The sequence below is a fragment of the Perognathus longimembris genome, chromosome 18, assembly GCF_023159225.1.
Source record: "Perognathus longimembris pacificus isolate PPM17 chromosome 18, ASM2315922v1, whole genome shotgun sequence".
Lineage (NCBI taxonomy): Eukaryota > Metazoa > Chordata > Mammalia > Rodentia > Heteromyidae > Perognathus > Perognathus longimembris.
This window is the reverse complement of record NC_063178.1, coordinates 41,925,442-41,937,766: the sequence shown is the minus strand read 5'-3', so window position 1 is coordinate 41,937,766 and position 12,325 is coordinate 41,925,442. Positions and strand designations below refer to the sequence as shown.

Below are 12,325 nucleotides of genomic sequence, written 5' to 3'. Positions count from 1 at the left end.
GGGAATGTGGCCTCGTGGTAGAATGTTTGTCTCATATACATAGAGCCCTGAGTTCATTTCCTCAGCACCACAAAAATAGAAAAAGCCAGAAGTGGTGCTATGCTCAAGTGATAGAGTGCTAGCTTTGAGCAAATTGAGGCCAGGGACAATGCTCAGGCCCTGAGTTCAAGCCCCAGGACTGACAAAAAAAAATTGGGAGAATATGAGGGAGGGGGAGACACTGTTCAAAAAAATGTCCTCATTGCCTGGCTTACATAACTGTAACTGTTCACTATACTAACTTTACAGTAAAAATTTAAAAACCCTAGTCAGACTTAGAACAATTTGAGTAGATCTGCTGCTATTAATGATAAGTGTTCTGACATTTGCTCCGGAGATTTTGGTGGCAGATGTTGCTAACTGTGGCATCTTCTCTTAATATGCATCGAATGTATTGCTATTTTTCTTGTCTATAACACTATAAAGTCTGGAGCTAAGTCTTTCAGATCCTGAGACTTTAATATAAAAGTGCTTTCCAGTTCATAATTGATATGGGTTCCATTGATTTCTCTAAGAGATCTTTGTTTTGTTTTTCATTTTTGCCAGTCCTGGGGCTTAGGACTCAGGGCCTGAGCACTGTCCCTGGCTTCTTTATGCCCAAGATGCCCTCAGTAGAAGAATGGATCAGGAATATGTGGTACATATACACAATGGAATTTTATGCCTCTATCATAAAGAATGACATTGCCCCATTTGTAAGGAAATGGAAGGACTTGGAAAAAGTTATACTAAGTGAAGTGATCCAGACCCAAAGAAACATGTACTCTATGGTCTTTCTTATAGGGAATAATTAGCACAGGTTTAGGCAAGTCACAGCAGAGGATCACAAGAGCCCAATAGCTATACCCTTATGAACACATAAGATAATGCTAAGTGAAATGAACTCCATGCTATGGAAACGCTTGTTATATCACAGTTGTAACTACTTTCAACATGCTATATGTAACTATAGACTCTATTATTAATGATCTTCTTTTATCACCTTTCTGTGGTTGTACCTACACTTTCTCTGTGTCTTATCTGAGTGTATTGGAAACTGGGTATACTGGTATTAGAACTAGGAAATTGGAAGCGAATACCAAAATCAAGAGACACAGGGTAAAAAAAGACAACCAACTACAAATGCAATACTTGCAAACTGTTTGGTGTAAATGAACTGAACAACTCATGGGGGTGGGGAAAGAGAAAGGGGGAGGGGGAGAATGAGGAACAAGGTAACAAACAGTACAAGAAATGTATCCAATGCCTAATGTATGAAACAGTAACCTCTCTGTAATTCAGTTTGATTATATATATATATATATATCGATAAGCCACATCCTTAGAATATTAGAGCAAGGATCCGGGATAAACAAATGCTAACAAGTGAAAGTTGCAGTGTCACACCCTTTTGATTTAGTTTGTATGAATCCATTTTTGTTTTTTATCAAATTAATTATTGTTATTCTGTCTTGTGTAGATACAAAGGTCCCTCTGTTGCTGCAATAGAAGTTTCATTAATACAGTATAGTTATTCTGTTAGTCAATTTCATGTCATAACATCAGTACAGCCACATAACTCCTCATGAATTCTCAGGCAGTGCAGTAGAAATTCCTAGGCAGAGACATGAATGACATAAATTTGATCTGTTCATCTGTTGTTCTGTCTTTCCTTCTGTCCTACTGGGGATACCTGTGTTCCTTTCCTGGGTTTCTGTATGTATAATGCCTTCAGCTCTTCTGTCTTCTGAATGAAAAGTTATAGCCTCCTGGCTTAGAATAAGCCCTCTGTTTCACTGCTGCTTCTAGAGGACCAAAACATCCAGAAGAAAGGCTGAGCAATAGTCAAAAGATGCTTCCAAATTTTTCTTACACATATTTTCCTGCTTTGCACAGTGCAGGAGCTTCAAGGAGATAAAATATACACAGTTTTTTTTTTGCTATTCTAGGTCTTTTATTGTTCCATATGAATTTCTGGATTGCCTCCTCTATTTCACTAAAAAATGGTGTTGGGATATTAATGGGTATTGCATTGAATTTGTAGATAGCCTTTGGCAATATTGCCATTTTGATTATATTAATCTTCCCAATGCAGGAGCATGGGAGGTTTTTCCATTTCTTAGTTCTGCCTTAATTTCATTTTTCATGTTTTTAAATTTCTCATCATAGAGGTCTTTCACTTCCTTGGTTAAGGTTATTCCTAGGTACTTTATGTTTTTTGAGGCTATTGCAAAAGGAGTTGTTTTCCTGATTTCAGCCTCGGTCTTTGGGTCGTTAGCATAGAGAAAAGCTGTTGATTTTTGAGGGTTTATTTTATATCCTGCAACTTTGCCAAAGTTTTGGAACAGCTCTAGTAGCTTGGGGGTAGAGTATATGGGGTTCTTTAGGTATAGGATCAATCTGCAAAGAGAGAAAGTTTAACTACATCTTTTCAAATTTGTATCCAGTTTATATTTTCTTCTTACCTAATTGCTCGGGCTAGGAATTCTAGTACTATGTTGAAGAGAAGGGGAGAGAGTGAACATCCCTGTCTTGTTCCTGATTTTAAAGGGAATGGCTTTAGTTTTTCACCATTTAGAGTTATGATTGCTGATGGTTTGTCATAAACTGCCTTGATTATATTCAGGAATGTTCCCTGAAATCCCATTTTTTCCAGGGCTTTTAGCATAAATGGGTGCTGGATTTTATCAAATGCTTTCTCTGCATCGAGTGATATAACCATGTGGTTCTTTACCTTGCTCCAGTTGATGTGGTGGATTACATTAATTGACTTGCGTATATTGAACCAACTTTGCATCCCTGGGATGAATCCAGTTTAATCGTAGTGTATGATTTTTTTGATGACCTGTTGAAGTCGATTGGCCAGAATTTTGTTGAGAATTTTTGCGTCTATGTTCATCAGGGAAATCGGTCTATAGTCCTCTTTCCGTGATGAGTCCCTGCCTGGTTTTGGGTTGAGGGTTATACTGGCTTCATAGAACATGTCTGGAAGTGAACGTTCTCTTTCAATTTCATTGAAGAGTTTGAGAAATATTGGTGTGAGTTCTGTTTTGAAGGCCTTGTAGAATTCTGCTGTGAATCCATCTGGACCTGGGCTTTTCTTGGATGGGAGATCACTTATTGCCATTTCTATTTCAATACTGGATATGGGTCTGTTTAGAAGGTTTAAATCTTCATGGTTGAGTTTGGGGATATGAATTTTTTCTAGGAAATCATCCATTTCTTCCAAGTTCTCGAATTTGTTGGCATAAAGGTTTGCAAAATAGTCCCTTATGGTCTGAAGTTTGGTTGTTTCTGTGGTGATGTTACCTGATTCATCTCTTATCTTGTTTATTTGAGTGTGCTGCCTTCGTTTTTTTGGTCAGGTTTGCTAGGGGTCTGTCTATCTTGTTGATTTTTTCAAAGACCCACCTCTTTGTCTTGTTGATTCTTTCGATGGTTTTTTTTCGTCTCTAATTGATTTAATTCTGATTTGATTTTAATTATTTGCTTCTGTATATTGACTTGGGGTTTGGCTTGTTGTTCTCTTTCAAGGAAATTGAGGTGCTTCCTTAAATGATTGAGTTGCTGTTTCTCCAGTTTGTTGGTGTATGCATTCATAGATATAAATTTTCCACTGAGTACTGCCTTTGCTGTGTCCCAAAGGAGCTGGTACTTTGTGTCCTCAACTTGGTTGAGTTCCATAAACATTTGAATTTCCGTTTTAATTTCTTCAATGACCCACTGATGGTTCAGCAGTGTGTTATTTAGTCTCCATGAACAGTAGGATTTTCTGTGGTGGTTGTTTGAGTTGAGCTCTAATTTTATTCCATTGTGGTCTGAGAGAATTCACGGAATGGTTTTGATACTTCTGAATTTGTACAGATTTTCTTTGTGACCTAAGATGTGATCTATTTTGGAGAATGTTCCATGTGTCGCTGAGAAGAATGTGTATTCTGTTGTTGCAGGGTGGAATATTCTGCAGATGTCGATTAAGTCTAGTTGGTCTATGCAATTGTTTAGTTCTGTGATTTCTTTGTTCAGTTTTTGGCGTGTTGATCTATCCAGAGGTGATAGTGGAGTGTTAAAGTCCCCAACTATCAATGTGTTTGGGTCTATGAGTGTTTTTAGAGTCAGTAGTGTTTGTTTGATGAAGTCGGGTGCTCCTGTATTTGGTGTGTAGATAATTAGGATGGTTATATCTTCCTGTAGGAGAGATCCCTTTACTAGTATGTAGTAACCTTCTTTGTCTCTTTTTACCTTTTTTAACTTGAAGTCGATTTTGTCTGATACTAGATGTGCAACTCCGGCCTGCTTTTGAGGGCCATTTGCTTGATAGATTTTATTCCAGCCCTTCACTTTTATAAGATGTTTACTTTTGCTGGATAGATGAGTCGCTTGGAGGCAGCAGAAAGATGGGTCCTTCACATCATACATGGCTAGTTTTATGGTGGTCTCCTCAAAGATGGGGTACTCGGATGGGAATATGACACCAGTCAGAAACAGTGGGTCTCTTGTTCCCTGAAATAGCACATGCAGACAACTTGGTTTCAGTAAAGCAGCAACTGCAGGCAACAGCATGCGATGACACACAAGTGTGCTAAACGTGATCCGCTCTCCTAGAAAATGGTTCCATTTGAAGGGGGCTCTAGGCAGCCAATGATGGCTATGGTGGCCCTGGCGCAAGGCACCATGGAGCTGTGTGGATTGTACCACCACATGGGTTTCTATATTGTCAGTGCAGTTAATGATATGTCTTGAAAACATGCATTTTATTTGCTGCCTAACCTTTCTTTCAGGCCTGATGTCAGTCAAGTGAAAGCGTACTTAACAGGTATATAGTTATATCGCTATGACCTATACTTTATGTAGGTAGGCAAACTTAAATGCAAATTATTCTCTCAGCTTTATTTGGTAATTCTATGCTATCTAACCTATGTTCTGACAGCATTTGCTTTTTGAGGTTCAGTGGTGCATTTTTTTTCTCCAAACCAATTCAAAAACTAATGAAAGAAACTAAATATGATGGATTAGAAGCTCAGGATGTAGCAAAGAGAATATTTCAATTCCTTTGAAGGCATTAGTAAAGAGGTGATATCCAACCTTAAGTTTTACACACATATACACATTGCATGTACACACATACTTGCACACACACACAATTCTCTATGGAAGTTTCTAAAAGCTCATGTTATTCTCTCAGCCACTTATTTCTTCTTCCATTCTTTTACTTACAAAGCAAAATGCAGTTTTCCTTGGCTCTTCGAGGATCCACAATGAGTAAAACTGCCAAAATATAGCAACAAGTATTCAAATATAAATTTTTGAAATGATCAAATAGAAATTACTTTTATGCGAAAGATAATACTTCATATATGCAACTGACCACAATAAAACTTAGAAGAAAAAGAAAAACCGCATCAATACAGAAGTATGTAAGTTTTAAATTTTGGCAAAATTTTAAAAATAATAGTCCAGGTGCTTGTGGCCTATGCTTGAAATCCTAGCTACTCAGCTCAGGCAAAAAAGTCCGTGAGACTCCTATCTCCAATTAACAACCAAGAAAGCCAGAGTGGAGCTGTGGCTCAAGTGGTAGAGCACAAAAGCTAAAAGACAGCACTCAGGCCCTGAGTTCAAGCCCCGAGACTGGCACCAAAACAAAACAAAACAAAACAGAATAGTCCTTGAAAATACTCTTCAGAACAGTTTTATGACTTTAGCCAAGCGAGCTTTATGAGAGAGGCTATTATCTGTTAAGTCAGCTGAGGCATTAACAGCACATCACCCCATCACCACCGAACTCAAAAGTTTCCAAAGTGCAGAATCAGGGATGCAGACAGGATTTGGGTCAGTCCCATAAGAGAAGTGACTCAAGTCCAGTGTGAATCACTCATTCCACCAAAGCAGGCACAGTCCACCCCAGGCAGCCAGGTCTGGAGCCCGCTGCCTACAAGGTGCCACCGGCCACTCCTCGTGCCAAGCAGTCACCGTGATGACAAGTCTAAGGAAAGCAAGCAAACCTGAGGGACCGACTTGCAGTCAGCTTTCTCCAGGTCTCTCCCCAGTCACGCCATGCATACAGCGTGGGATACAAACCAAACAATCAGAACGGAAGCACTTCCTCTTTTGGACTGGATCCAGCACAATAACAAGTTTCCTCTTGACACATCCCAGCCATCTATCACTAACCCTAAATGTTATTAGGAAATATCTCATCATGAGGGGTGATCCGTACACACCTTCTGCCTGGAAACATCACAGATTCTCAGGTGCATCCACCTGCCTTTCTTGGAAACCCATCATCCTTTGAAACACACACACACATTCACTCACCCACATACACATGCACACACACGCACACGCAGCAGACAGAGACCAGTGGCTTCTAGAAATCACACTGAAGGACACAGGGAAGCCCTCCAGGCGGGTCCTTGCACCACTTCCCCCCCACCCCATCCCCACCCCAAGGTGAGTACATTCACCCCACTCCAGTTCCCATCGAGGGCTCCTCTTTGCCTTGTTGTGTTCTGGGTTTGGGGAATTCCGTGTGGAAGGGAAAAAGTCTTTCCATCAAGGGGGGTGATTTCTTTCCTCCCGATGATCAAAACCAGGGGTGCGCGCCTTTGGTAACCACAGGTACCGGGTGCTGCTTCCTTCCTTAGGTGACAGGAAAATAACAGCTCTAGACCACAGGGTAACTTGTGCTCAGGGAGGCAGGGAGGAAAGCGGGGGGGGGGGGGGGGGGGGAGGGAGGGCACCGGCAGAGCGCGCCCCCCCCCCCCCCCGTGCTCACCTCCACCGTCTCGGTGCTGGAGTATCGGGTGACGCTCTCCTCCCCGGGCTGGATGACTGAGATCTGCACCGCGGTGCTCAGCTTCCGATGGCGGCCGGGAGCCTCGAGATCCTTGCATGCTGGCCGTGGCTGGGAGAGAGAGAGAAAGAAAAGCAACTGACACAATGGCTCCAGGGCTCGGGCCGGGGCGCGAGGCTCTGGGACAGGGCGCTGGCGCCCGCCGCCGCTGAGGAAGTCCCGAGGAAGTCAAGAACACAACTAAGAAGTCACGTGCCGCTGGGGCAGAATCCCGGGTTCACGCCCCCGGACGCCCCCACCCCTGCCCGCGCTCACCGGGGACTCCGATTCCCCCCCTCCGTCCCGCCCGGGGCTCCGCGCGCGGCCCGCGCCTGCCCGGGGTGCGTGAGGTCCGACATGTGAGCGCACATGCCTCCCACACCAGCCTGGGCCTCCGGTTCCACGGGCGCGCACACTGACAGTCACGGGAGCCCCAGCTGGGAAGCCCAGGACTGGGTCACCGAGCCAGCGGTGGGCGACGCCAGCCGAGCTGGGGGAGGGGGGGGAAGCAAGCACGGTGGCGGGCTCCCGAGTTCGGTCATTCTTGCCCCAGGCGGGGGCCACAGGTCTTCCTGGGGAACTTTCTCTAGGGACTCCAGGCTCAAGTTACAGACAGCAGCCACCATACCATATTTCCTGGAGTATTCTGCCCTTCGCAGATCATCCTCCCAATTGGGAGAAAGAAAAGGCAACGACAACAACAACAACTATGCTTTCTTTTCTGCAATCTAGTCCCTGCCCTCCCCCTGGTTCTGAAGTTAGTAATTTCGCTTTGTGAAGCCGAGTTGTCCTTGAGTGGCTCAACTACTGGCTTGCCAAGGACTAAAACTCCCAGGAGGGCAGCCCTGAGCCCTAACCAGAATGCCAGGGGCTTCCCCTGGGCCCTGCCCCATCCCTGGGTCCACAGCCAGCCAAGAACAGGACCAGGGTGCTTAAGCCCTGCAGTGGGGTTGTGGTCCTGGGAAACTGGGACAAAGGTAACATAGGCATCTATATCTTGAAAGCCAAGGAAATCGCAGAGACAATTATCACCCTTCAACTTCTTACAGATCATCTCAGAAGATGGAAAAACACAAGTGCTTCGAAATCAAACCATCCAGGGTTCTGTTCAATCCTAATAGCTAAGCGATAACTGGCAAAATTATCATATTTACTTTTGCCAGACAGTGGGATCCTCCTTCTTCTATCTAGATGGTATTTTTTGATTTACATTTGTCTTAATCAACCCCCATGACTGTCGCAATACAGGAGAGCTTAGCAAGAGACATGTGGAAACACTAGTTGCCACAGTTGATTTAACCCTCATAATTTGTGAGGCATTCTGTCTCCCATCTCTTTATTATTCAAAATGATACTTTGAATTATTACTTCAGCTTTGCATGTTAGAAAAAAAACAAGAAGGTTTGCATGTCACCAGCGCCAGGGAACTAGTGGTTCATACCAGCAATCCTAGCTAATCAGGAGGCTGAGATCTGAGGATCATGGTTTGAGACCACCACAAGCAGGAAAGTGCATGAGAATCTTATCTCCAACTAAGCATCCCCCCCCCCCCCCAGAAAAAGAGCCTGAAGTGGAACTCTGGCTCAAGTGGTAGAGCCCTAGCCTTGAACAAAAAAGAGGGACAAGATTCAAAAGCCCCAAGATGCAGGAAAGGGGAGGGGGGAACACAAATAGAAGCTCAGAAACACTACGTACTATATTGTACTATATTTACATGACTAGGCCTTTCTGGAAGCTTGCTAACATCAACACCTACTAGCTCCATTTCTTCCTTGGCATGCTGACCCACCATGTTTGGAAGCCACTGTCATTGAACTTTCTTGTTCACCTCAAGGGAGCTTCCCCTTTAAAAACTACTGAGGTGAGGTCTCAAGAACATCAACATATCACAGAAAGGAAAGGAAAAGCACTCTTTAGACTGCACTGTTCTTTGGTAGCTATTTTGATCATTTGCTTTTGTTGCCCTTTGAATGTGTTTAATTTCTCACTCCCCAGTTTTCTGCACACCATGCACATTGACTGAGGATGGTATGTGTTGGTTTTAGGATTCCCAAGCTTGGGCTGGGCTGTTCTAACTTCCCTGTGAGCTCCTGACATTGGGCTCAGAATAACTCACTTCTGTTCTGAGTTCTTATCAGGCTGGATCGTGGTCTATGGTTAATTCCCAGAAGTGAGCAGCTATTGCTCCATTTCATCAGTGAAAATTCTCAGCCTCACACCTCATAAGAACAGACAGAATCTCTACTAAGTTGACATGTTTTATGCAGAGATTCAGATACCCCAATACTGAACAAGGAAAGAGTAATCATGGTAATTTGCCTTTCATTATATACAGTGCCTCAAAGCAGTCACACAAAACCTCAGTAGTAATTAGCCAGGCACCAGAGGCTCAGTCTGTGATCCTAGCTACTCAGGAGGCTGAGATTTAAGGATAGCAGTTCAAAGTCAGGCCAGGCAGAAAAGTCTGTGCGAATTAAATTTCTAATTAACAAAAAACTAAAAACTGGACATGGAGGTGTGGAAGTGTGGATCAAGCGGTAAAGCATTGGCTTTGTGTGACAAAGCCAAGTGAGAACTTGCGACCCTGAGTTCAAGTCTCACTACAGGCACAAAGAGAAAATGAAAGTCATAATAAAAATTATATTGGGGTCTGCACTTTTTTCTTTTCTTCCTAATAGCCAACAGCATTCACTCTTTCCTCTTGCTAAAGCAGCAACATTTCATGGGAGAAAACTGTATGTAGATCACAGAGTTTCTGAGACATGAACCTGGGGTCCCTGGGTTTCTAGTATGGCCACATTGAGTCCATAATGAGTTTACACTCGATTGCTTCCTCCAACAAGGTGGGAAAATGAAGAAACTCGGCTTTTTATGAATCAACTTTTCCATGAAGAAATAGGTTTGCTAGTAACAGTTTCAGTATGTATAATTCCATCCTGTTTATAGGATCATGGTTTGAAGCCAGCCCAGCTAAGCAAATCCAAGAGACTCTTATCTACAATTTACCAATAAGAAGACAGAAGCAGAGCTGCGGCTCAAGTGGTAGAGCTTCAGTCTTGAGAGAAAAAAAAAAAAAAAACAAGGGCTGGAAATCAAGCTGCAGTACTGGTACCAGAAATAAAGTTTAAAAAATAAAATCTCCTTCTTCCTCAAAATACTGTTGATGTGAGTTTTTAAATGAAATATCAGATTGTGCTCCACTCGGCCAGCCTTTCTGAATCACAAGTCTGTCGGCTTCATAGGTCCTTTCTGTCATTCCAGCCAACCTCGGGTGGGATTCCCAGTGTCCATGGATGCCTATTGGTGAGCTCAATAGCATCGACTACGTCAGGTGGCTTTGGACCACTCAATTACAAGAGTTGCAAACCTACGGAATGTCTGCATAAACAGTTCAGGAGAACCAAGGCCCGAGACCCAAGGCAGCCTGATATCTAAGCTGGCTATAAGAAATTGCCCTTCACTGTAAGATCATATTTTTCTACAAATCTTGGTCATTTTTCTTCCCTTACCTGCACTGATCTCGCTTCCTGCCCTTTTATGTAAGTGACATCTGACAAAACATGTTATCTTTTCCCCAGAACAAACCATCTGGGGAGGAGGATGAAGAACTTTGCGAAGAAGCTTTGCATCTTTACAATTCTTGACTGAAAGGAACCAAAGGAAATGTAGACCTAGAGGCGGCACCACCCAGCATTGGCTGGATTTTGTTTGATGCTGGTCTGTTTGTAATAAGGATCACATGTTACTACCCTAGCTTGAGTCTCTTATACACATGAGATGCTGAGATTTGGCCCTGACAGGCATTAGATTATGATCCTCTTGCTTTGGAGAATAACAATAACAGAATAACAGGGAAATGTGGCTGCATCCACCCCAAGAAATGTGCTCAACTTTTACTTAAGATAAAATTGTACTTGATTCCGGAGTCAGTCCAAGGAGCTCTATGGCCTTTCCTAAATTATTCAATAGCTCTTTGAGTCTCTGGAATTAAATGAACAGACTCTATAAAACCTATATAAGAATACTACATATAAGAAAGAGATATAAGAATACTAGGCATTTAAGAAGTCTTTGAACATGTCATCATTGTCACAATACCTTTTTTAAAAGATGTAATAAAGAGTAATAGAGAGGGAATGAATTTGATAAGTGCATATGTATGTATATATATATATATATATATATATATATCTCAAAATGAAATCCCTTTTAAAATTCATTTATGATCTTTTTTTTTTTTTTTGGCCAGTCCTGGGACTTGGACTCAGGGCCTGAGCACTGTCCCTGGCTTCCTTTTTGCTCAAGGCTAGCACTCTGCTACTTAAGCCACAGCGCCCCTTCTGGCCGTTTTCTGTATATGTGGTGCTGGGGAATTGAACCCAGGGCCTCATGTATACGAGGCAAGCTCTCTTGCCACTAGGCCATATCCCCAGCCTTTATGATCATTTTCTACATAGCGTACATACTTAACTAATCTCATTAGGTTGTTGCATCTGTGTTTATACATTGAAAGATGGAGTCGGGTATTGTTTTTAATTGAAGATTAATTTCATCTTTAGTCATGAGATACCTGTAGCTCATGGATATTGTTTTTTATTTTTTTAATTTTTTTATTTTTTTTAAGTTTTTATTATAAAACTGATGTACATAGAGGTTACAGTTTCATAAGTTAGGCATTGGATACATTTCTTGTACTGTTTGTTACCTTGTCCCTCATACCCCCCCTTCCCTTCCCCCCCCCCAGAGGTGTTCAGTTCACTTACACCAAACAGTTTTGCAAGTATTGCTTTTGTAGTTGTTTCTCTTTTTTTACCCTGTGTCTCTCAAATTTGGTATTGCCTTTGAATTTCCTACTTCCAATACCCATAAACACTGTTTCCAATATACCCAGATAAGATTACAGAGATAGTGTAGGTACAACCACAGGAAGGTGGTACAAGAACATCATCAATAATAGAAGCTACAGATAAACATAGGACGTTGAAAGTAGTTACAACTGTGATATAACAATTGTTTCCACAACATGGAGTTCATTTCTCTTAGCATCATCTTATGTGTTCATAAGGGTATAGCTATTGGGCCTTGTGATGCTCTGTTATGAACTGCCTAAACCTGTACTAATTATTCCCAATAAGGGAGACCATAGAGTCTATGTTTCTTTGGGTCTGGCTCACTTCACTTAGTATAATTTTTTCCAAGTCCTTCCATTTCCTTACAAATGGGGCAATGCCATTCTTTCTGATAGAGGCATAATATTCCATTGTGTATATGTACCACATTTTCTTGATCCATTCGTCTACTGAGGGGCATCTGGGTTGGTTCCAGGTTCTCGCTATGACAAATTGTGCTGCAATGAACATTGTTGTGCTGATGGCATTAATGTGATTTTGTTTGTGGTCTTTTGGATAGATACCCAAAAGTGGGGCTGCTGGGTCATAGGGGAGTTCTATATTTAGCCTTCTGAGGAATCTCCATACT

At 42.3% G+C, this 12,325-nt stretch overlaps 1 protein-coding gene across 1 annotated transcript in view; it reads right to left on the bottom strand.

Annotated features, from left to right (window-relative positions):
• LOC125366982 (type II inositol 3,4-bisphosphate 4-phosphatase-like) overlaps positions 1-12,325 on the bottom strand; it is a 49,268-nt gene that overhangs the window by 3,758 nt on the left and 33,185 nt on the right. Inside the window, exons 3-4 of the mRNA XM_048367649.1 lie at positions 6,791-6,909; positions 4,396-4,518 (exon numbers count right to left, since the gene is read on the bottom strand). Of these exons, the coding sequence (XP_048223606.1) occupies positions 4,396-4,518; positions 6,791-6,909 (242 nt within the window). The remainder of the gene's footprint in view (positions 1-4,395; positions 4,519-6,790; positions 6,910-12,325) is intronic.